General features: G+C 62.1%; 2 protein-coding genes across 2 annotated transcripts in view; both read left to right on the top strand.

Annotated features, from left to right (window-relative positions):
- The window catches only part of CFDP1 (craniofacial development protein 1), a 70,755-nt gene extending 68,303 nt beyond the window's left edge, over positions 1–2,452 (top strand). The window contains exon 6 of the mRNA XM_009276799.1: positions 1,675–2,452. Within this exon, the coding sequence (XP_009275074.1) occupies positions 1,675–1,765 (91 nt within the window). The 3' untranslated portion in view covers positions 1,766–2,452. The remainder of the gene's footprint in view (positions 1–1,674) is intronic.
- A 2,118-nt stretch (positions 2,453–4,570) lies between these two features.
- BCAR1 (BCAR1, Cas family scaffolding protein) overlaps positions 4,571–8,956 on the top strand; it is a gene marked incomplete at its 3' end in the record, with an annotated part of 13,561 nt that continues 9,175 nt past the window's right edge. The window contains exon 1 of the mRNA XM_019471378.1: positions 4,571–4,628. Within this exon, the coding sequence (XP_019326923.1) occupies positions 4,571–4,628 (58 nt within the window). The remainder of the gene's footprint in view (positions 4,629–8,956) is intronic.

Below are 8,956 nucleotides of genomic sequence, written 5' to 3' on the forward strand. Positions count from 1 at the left end.
CCCCGACTTCCTTCCCGTGGCCTCTCTGAGCCCGGCCCCAGGAGCCGGTCACCTCCCTGCTTGCGGGGATGAAGGGAGCTTGCGGGGATGAAGGGAAGCGACACTCCCCTGCCCACCTTTCCTGAGCTGGCACGGGGAGGGGGCCTCGGTGCACGGCCCTCCTCTGATGGCGAGGGGCAGGGGGCCAGGAAAATACCTCCTCACGGCCAGCACATCATCTGTGTTACGCCGCGCTGGGCCCCTGCCCCTTGCAGCCGGCGGAGATGAGCTGACCCAGTTGTGTCAGCGCGAGATGGGCTCGGGCTGCAATGGGAATGGGGTGACAGCAGCGATGCACGGGGCTGTTCATCAGCTTGGGGACAGAGCGGGGGAGGAATCACTCGCTGAAATTAATTTGGATTAATTCATTTCCAGTGACTGGGTGGGCAGGAGTGTCAGGGCCGTCCCTCACAGCAAGGGTGAAGGCACCCTGGTCCTGGGAGCACATTCAGCACCGGTTCGATAGCTGTAGCATAAAGCAGAGACTTCGTCACCAAAGGCAGTGCAACCCCTCTGTCCTAGAGGGACCGCTGCTGGTGGTGGGAGAGGGCTTCAACCTTCTCATGCAGTTGGGTCTTCAAGCACCCTCATGTATGCTGCCAGCCACCCAGGAGCCTGGAAAACCCACAGAGCCTGCGATGCTCATCTTTCCTGCAGCCTTTGGTCTTGCTTTCAAGCAATGGGCTTCTCTGGTTAGCAGGCACCAGCTGTGGTGCAGGAAAAGCAGTGACCGGCAGAGAGAAACCGAACACAGCAGCTCGTGCATCTCGCGCCGGTGCCGAGCGTAATGACCTTGTCATGACAGCCGAGTGTTTGCCACCCTGGAACAAATGCAAAACAATTGTGATGATTCAATTACAGCTCCTGTTTTGAATTGCAATTTCGCTCCCTCTGTAGGTTAATTAGTAGCACAGCCCTGGGCTATCTGTGGCAAGGGTTTGCAGCAAAGTACATTAAAATTCAGCTGCGTGCCATTAATAAGCAGCAAGGTGCTTTTCCAGGCGCAGACGTGCTTGCCTTCTTCCTTGCAGCACTCAGGTGCCTCGCGGAGAAGAAGAAGGAGAAGTAAATACTCAGCGGTGGTTAGGAGCTGGTCTGTGGCTGGGAGACCCCTGGCCTGAATCCCTGGGCTGCTGCAGGCTTGCTGGGTGATGCTGTTTGCGTCCCTGCTGCTCCCTGTGCCCGTTATCAGCTTGTATTGTGGGTCGAGCTGCTGTGGTTGTGTTTGAGACGCTTTGCTGGGGGGTGCGTGGGCAGGGTCACCTGGGCAGCCTCAGAGCTGCCTCTCCTGCTGAGGACCTGCCCTGAGCCCCTTCAAGTTGTTTGTGAAGGTCTTTTCTCAGCCGTAAGAGAAGAGCTGGAACCAGAAGCAGCTAGCTCATGGCTCCAGCCTACGGCTAGCCTTCGCCCCAGACATCTGCGAGTTCCCCGGGAGACACCCATCAGGCCGAGGAGCAGTTTTGGTGTCTGTAGGAGACACTCAGTGCAGTGATCGGCTCGTGGAAAGAGAGGGAGGGAGGCAGATGATGCCTTCCCTCCCTGCTCATCCCTTCGGGTTGGCTTTGCCCCGAGCTGCGGGCAGCGCTGGCTGCTGCGGGCGCTGCTTACAACCTCTGCCTCTCTGCCTCCCTGCAGGTACATCGAGAGGAAAGCATTCCTGGAGCGTGTGGATCACAGGCAGTTCGAAATCGAACGCGACATCAGACTGAGCAGGATGAAGCCCTGATGTGCCGGGGGTGGCCACGGGGGATCCTGCTCCCTTCTGTGCCCGGGTGCTGGCTGGGGGCTGCCAGCCACCACCGGACCACCAGGCACGGAAACCGTTCTCTACCCAAGACTCAGCCTGTATGTCTCAACATACAGGTTTTTCCTTTTACTGTAATAGTTTGGGGAGGGTATTTGTCAGGGGGCAGGGGGCACTTTGAGGGTTAAATGGTCCAGCAGGTGACAGAAGAGACCGGCGTGATTCTGGCAGGCAGCTTTCCAAGGAGAAGAGATGGTGGCACCCATCCTTTGCCAAACCCGGGTGCTTCTGGCAGCAGGAGGAACCCCCAAGGCTGGGAGGGTGCTGGAGCCTGGGTTAAGGCTTGGCTGGTGTATTTGGTTGAGAGAGGAGCTGCAGAAAGGTTTCGTGGCTGCTGTGCATGCACAAGCCGTGGGATTCGGGGCTGGAGCCCTTCTCCCCGCTCTGCCAGCCCCACAGCTCTCCCTGCCCCTCCGTGCTGCGCTCCTGCCCGGACAAAGCCGAACTGTCTGTACTTGTTTGTGGGGTCTGATGATGCTGGGGGGGTTTTAAGCAAGCCGATGAAGAAATCCTTCCTTGTTCACGCTGTCAAGAAGATGGGAGCAGCTGCAGCAGGCAGGACGGGCCAGGATCCGGGCGTTCACGTGAATAAAGTATTCCATCCCGACACTCTTGCATGCTGGTAGCGTGGTTCGTGCGGGAAGCAGAGGACAAAGAAATTAAGGGTCACATACAGTAACGAGTGTCTGACTGCGATCGTGAAAATCCATGCTCGGAGGTGGCCGGTGTCTGCCTCGATAGCAGCCTGAGGGTCAGAGCAAGTGCTTGGATCGCTTTCCCTCTGCAGTGCTGGGGCTGGCGGTGGGATTAAATCCAGAACTGGGGGGAGATGGGGGCAGCGTAGTCCTCCTGTAGCAGTGCTGCAGGAGTAAGGAAACCCACCCAAGGCCTGGCTGCGCAGGGACGTTCAGCAAGTGAAGCTGCCTGGCAGGGCAGAGCGAGGCGCCTGGGCGTGGAGCAAGCGGCCGGAGCTGGAGGCCAGCAACGGACCGTCTTCTCGGCCATCCCTTCTGCTCTGGCTGGCTGCGTTCAGCAGCTCCCAACGTTTGGCCCATGCACGTCCTCGGAGCAGAGGTGCTCACCGGCCTTGCCCCGCGGGATGCTCTGAGCCCGTTTGGTGGGGCAGCCCGTGCCGGCGCTATGCCAGGGGGGAAGCGGCACAAGCCCCATCCTTCCTGCTAACAGGGTGAGCGATGCCGCCGCTGGCCCCTTGCCAGCGGCTCTGAGCGTGGTCTCAGCTTTGGGTTCACGTGTCAGCTGCTGAGTCAGCCCTTGCTCTGTGGCCGCGTTGCGGGATAGATGAGAACAAAACACCACGTGCTCGGGGGGAGCTGCAGCCTTTGGAGTCCTGTTATGTACAGAATCAGCTGCTATGGACCTGCTTAAACAAGCCTGAAATTGGACAGAAACAAAACAACGGGGGTGATGACATGTTTTCATCTCCAAATGCTTCCAAGCCAGTTGCCGCTTTGGTTTTGTTTGCAAAAACAACTGGAGTCCCCGTCCAGCGCACCGTTGCGGGGAGGTTTCAGCTCGGGACTCCTGGCTGGCAGCGAGCAGCCCCGGTTGCCGGGCTGGACCTTGGAGGGGGCTGCGGTGTAAGGCAGGTGCTGCTCCGGTAGCCGGGCCACTGGCCTGTTTAGGGTGGCGCAGGACCACCTCTGGCCTCCTCTCTCCTCCCCGTGTGCTGGGCTGGGGAGCCAGCCGGCTCCTGCCCTGCTCGCAGGGTCACTCCCAGCAGGGACCCCAACACAAGCTGGGCGTGTTGCGCAGCAGATCCTCGCTGATGGCGAAACGCACAGGCGGCAGCTCAGCCAGGGCGGCTGCAAGCGGGGCTGGAGGGCTGGGCCGGCTGTAAGCGCTGAGCAGGCAGCAGGGGAAACGATTTGCCTTTTGCTGTACTTTGCTCTGCGGGGGCTGAGGAGGAGAGGAGGGGATATTGGGGATCTTCTCTGCCCTGTAGCACCCCACGACTGCAGTCCTGGGTCCTCGCACACTGGACGGAGGTGGGGAAGGGTCGTGTCACCCCAGCACAGGTTGGGTCCCTGCGGCATCTGGGTCCCCAGGGGCTGCCAACTGAAATCCTCGCAGCGGCACAGGCATCCCGGCTGCTGCTGGGTGCTGCCTGCCGTGTCGGGCCTCTGATGCGGCTGCATTTTAGGCCTCATTCTGCTCCCGCAGCTCGACAGCATCTTGGGGTCTAGAAATGGAAGATAATCCTGTGTGTTGTGTTATAAACAAGAGCTGAAGGGAGATGCAACAGGGGAACCTTTGGAGATCCCAAAGGCCAGAGGCACCAAACCCAGCCCTGCTCTTAGAAGCCTTAAAGAGCTCCAGGCTGTGTCCAGAGAGAGCTCTGCAGCAGCCTTAGGCTCCGGACGGCTCGGGGGGATGGCTTTGGATTTACACGCACGCTAATGGTGTGTTAGTGGGATCTAGCCAGCGCAGCCTCCACTGGCACGCTGGTAAATTGGGAAAATCGGTGACCCCAGCATAAGGGATCCTGCCTGCCAGCCCAGCACTGCTCTCCAAAAGCGCTCCGGCCTCTCTTCTCTGGGGTTTTTTCCTTCCCTTCAGCTGAGCAAACGTGGAAAATTTTGAAATCTTGGAAGCAACTTGACCTGCTGGAAAAGTGTGGTTTAGTGGCGGTGGCTGAGAGCCTCGGCTCCCCTCTCCACTCGGCTCCCCAGCTCGCGGCAGCATGGCGTGCCCGGCTTGGCTCGGAGGATGCCGGGCTGCGGTGCCAGCTCCCGGCCCGGCAAGCTGGGACAGGCTCAGGGGGACGGTCAGGTGGCAGCCTCCAGCCTGGGGCTGATTCCTGGCTTCCTCCGCGCACGCTCCCAAGCGTCCCGCGTTTTTGCTTGGTTGGATCATGTATTCCTCGCCTCTCTTTCCTGAAGACGAGGAGTGATTTACAGGTCTCCAGAAAACACAGCTTGGCTGCTTAGGAAGGAAAAAAAAAAAAAAGCCCAAACCCTGCTCCGCTTGCTATTTCCATCGCCCGGCCGCCTTCCCACGAAGGGGGGTGGCCCCGGTACCCGCCAACCCTCGGCATCCCCGCCAGCCCTGAGCTTTCTGGAGGGAACAAAGCTCCCAGGAGATGCGATCCCTCTTTCAAGACGTCCCCACCTTGAGCCGTCTTCTCCGGGAAGCTCACGTGTCCTCCGTAGGTCGGGACCCACCCAGGGCATTTGCTCGGGATAATTTTGGCCCTGCAAGGAGTCCCTCGTGGCCCGAGCATCACCTCACCCTGAGGAGCTCCCCCTTCCCCGGCCGCCTGAAGGGGCCCCTTGTGTGGCTGGGCCCCGAACAAGGCAGCGATTGTGTCTGTGTGCCCCGACGGTCGGGGCTTCTGCTGCAGCGGCCACGTTCCAGAGCCGCGGCAAAACCGTCTGCGTCCAACCCGCACCCGCCCTTATTGAGCTGTTTGGTGGGGTTTGGGGAGGCTGCCCAGGGGAGGCTTTTACGGGGCTGCGGGAATCACGGACGGGGAGGTAACGTCGTGCATTTAAAGCTGTTTCGGTGATAGGGATGCGGGAATAAATGTCCGGCTCTCGACATGGGAGGAGGTTGAGAGATGGCTGCCCGGGGGGTGCATCCCGTGGGCCCCCTCCGGACCATCCCAAGGACCATGATGGGATTCGGGCCAGCCGAGCCACCGTGGGACAAAGCGTGACGGTGTGCTGTGCTGCAGCTGGCAGGCGAGAAAAGGAGGGAGCAGAACGCGGGGCTGGCCCCGGCAGGCATCTCCCCGCAGCCGGGGCAGCAGTTCCCCGTGGGGACCGGGGCCGGGAAGAGCTGCTGCCCGGGAGGTGATGCTGGGGGCACCGCATCCTCTTCTCCAAGCTGCTGTTTTCAGCCTCCCCCACCTCTTTTCCTCACAGCAATGTCCCACCCAGCAGTGCAGTGGGGTTTCTGGCTGCGGTGGTATGGATCTAACGGGGAGTAACAGGGCGGCTCGCGGGTCTCCCACCCCATCCGAGCGAGGGTCCCCACCCCAGGCATCCTCGTGCCGATGGTGGGTGCCGGCACTGGCATTTGAGGTTCAGCCAGCGGCGGGGGCGCAGCCAGCCCTTCCCGCTCCCAGCAGCGAGCCCCAGCCGGGGGCGAGGATCAGCACCAGCCCTCGCCGGGGGGATGAATGAGGAGATGAACAGAGCTGCTACTGTTGGGGCTGCCCAAGGCCCGTGCTCCACCTCGGCTTTTCTGGAGGCGAAGGGGATGCCCCACCATCCCGCGCTCCGGAAAGGCGAGCAGTCTCCCCCACCGTCTCCTCTCCGCAGCTGAAAACCGACCCAGCGCCACGGAAAGGCATGGGGATAAATCCTTGTTGTGATCCTGTTGGGTCCCGTGATATTACAAGCCAAGAGAAATGTCCTCATTATTTCCAGAATATTGAAGTCTAATAAATCCCGTCCTGCCTTACGGGATTTATTTCTCCATTCATTGCTAGGCGACTCAGTCCCGTGTAATCCTATTGCTGCTCCAGGAGGTGGGAGGCAGCTTTCCGAAGCACGGACCTGGCGGGGCCGCGGGCAGGTGCTGCGGGCAGGAGCAGGCAGCCCCGTCCAGAGCTGCTGGTCCCCGCTGGGGATGGCTCCAGCCCCGCAAGTGTCCCAGTGCCACCCCCTTTCCCGGGATGTCCCGCTGTCCTGGAGCTGTGCCCCGGCGTGGGTTCACCGAAACGCATCCCGTCCGACGGTTACAGCATGGCTGGGCCAACAGGGCATTAATCGGCGATTAGCCAATTAACATGGCACGGCATGGCACAGTACAGCCTGCTCCCCCGGGCCCATGCACACCCGTCGTGCTCCCCCGAACCCTCCATTTGGGGTCCTCCGACACCTTCCCATGCCAGCACCCAGCAGGAAAAGCACAGCATGGCGGCCAACAGGGCATTAATCGGCGATTAGCCAATTAACATGGCACGGCATGGCACAGTACAGCCTGCTCCCCCGGGCCCATGCACACCCGTCGTGCTCCCCCGAACCCTCCATTTGGGGTCCTCCGACACCTTCCCATGCCAGCACCCAGCAGGAAAAGCTGGGAACAGCTGGGCCCGGCACAGACAGTCCCCCGCAGACGTGGCGGCCGCCTGCCCGGTGCAGAGCCGGCCGTGCCTGGCTCACCGGACGCAGGGGGACTCTCCCGAAGACAATGACGGACACATGAATACGGCTGGAAATTTCACCAACAAAGTGTTTTCCATAGCAACCGTTGCTGGGGCAACCTGCATCCCGAGCAGCATCCATCCCGAAACCCAGCCCCGCATCCGCCGGAGCTGGTGAAGAGCCACAGTGCGGGACCGGTGGGGCCTTTGCCATACCCCACCGCCAGCGCCCCCCCCCGCCAGTGGCACGGGGATGCTTCGGCTGCACCACCCCGGCTCCAAGCATCCCCAGCGCTGCAGGGCCCCCGTAACGCTCCACTTTTGATCTTCTTTTTGGCATTTCATTTTCTTAGAGGTGGGAGAAGCCAAAGGGAGACCTGTCAGTGCCTGTCACCCCCCGGGCGCTTGGCTGCGGAAGCAAGGGGGGGGCGCAGGAGCCATTGCCAGCTCAGGGCGCTCAGCAGATGCAAGCAGCGATTTTGGCTCCGATGCACCAAAAATGGCTGGGATTGAGTTATCGACAGGAGATGCTTTGATCTCAGCATCGCCACAGGGAGGGGGAAAAATAAAATCCCTGCTGCTTTTAAGTACCAAAGCGGGGAGCTTGCGGCCCCTCAGCGCCTGCCCGAAGCCGTGTGGTGGCAGGTTCACCCCGGGGGCGCTCCGGGGATCCCAGGAGAGACCCTCGCTGCCGGCCACGCGGGCCCTCGCCGGGCTCAGGGTCTCCGAAGCAAACACACCATGGCCTCGTGGGGTCGGCTGTGGTGGCGGGAGAGGGGCCAGGGAGCTCGGAGCCCGTCCTGGGAATACCCGCGGGGCTCAGCCCCTACGCTGTCACCGCTGCCACCAGCAAGAGGAAACTGCGGTCTTCTGGCTGTACCTTCCGGGGTGGCTGTGGTTTGCGGGCGCGACCGCAGTCCCTGCTGCCAGATATCTCCTACCCTTGGCTATGCCTCAGTTTCCCCCTCCGCCAGCAATGCACAGGGGAACCTGCTTCCGAGCAGGGGACAGTGCAGGGAGGTTGACGGTGCCGGGGGACAGTGGTGGTGGTTCTCAGGGAGCCGAACGAGCCCCGCTTTTTGGGGAAGGGCACATGTTTGCAATCTGGCCTTGACTCTGCCGCCGCACGCCGGCGTGGCCCAAAGGTAACCCCTGAGGGTGAGCGTGGGCGAGAGGAAATGCCATGGCGGGGGAACGCGGGCCGGGAGGCATGTGCACGGGCAGAGGTGCATTCCTGGCCTGCCTTGGCAAGCGCCACTCGCTCGCCAGCCCCGCGGCTCTCACGCAGACTCGCTTGCTGCCCGCTCGCACGTGTGCCCATGTGGCCCTGGGCACCCTTCGCGTGCTCCCTGCATGTGCGCGTGCTCTGCACGCTCGCTGGGCACCCCCACATCCTGTCTGCTCTGTCCATGCTCACGCGCAGCCCCGTGCTCCCCGCTGCCTGCACACACCCGGCTCTGGCATGCTGCCGCACCGGGCCACGCTTGCTCGGTGAGCAGCCTACGCGTCCGTGCAGCTCGTGCACATCTGCGCGGCTCATGCGCGTCCCTTGCAGCTTGTGCACGTCCCGCAGGTCGTGTGCCTCCATGCAGCTCACACTTCTCCTGCAGCTCATGCACACCCATGCAGCTTGCACGTCTGGTAGATCATGCAGGCCCATGCAGCTTACCACGTCTTGCAGCTCGCGCGTGCCCATGCAGCTTGCACATGTCCTGCAGCTCGCGCATGCCCATGCAGCTCGCACATCCTGCAGCTCGCACATCTGTGCAACTCGCACACGTGCCTCCCACGAGCTCCCAGCTCGCGGGGAGCCCCGCAGCCGCCCTCCCAGCCTGCTCCCAGCTCCGTGCAGATGCCGGCAGCACCGGAGCTGCAGGCAGGGGCTTGCGGCTCAGCGTGCGGCGGCGTCAAGCCCGGGCTTGCTGGGGCGCCTGCGGGCCACGTGGCCGGGCTGTTGGAACAGGCTGGGCGGGCAGCATGCTGGCTGCCATGGTGTGCCGTGT

The sequence above is a fragment of the Aptenodytes forsteri genome, unplaced genomic scaffold (genome assembly GCF_000699145.1).
Source record: "Aptenodytes forsteri isolate BGI_AS27 unplaced genomic scaffold, ASM69914v1 Scaffold33, whole genome shotgun sequence".
Taxonomy (NCBI): Eukaryota; Metazoa; Chordata; class Aves; order Sphenisciformes; family Spheniscidae; genus Aptenodytes; species Aptenodytes forsteri.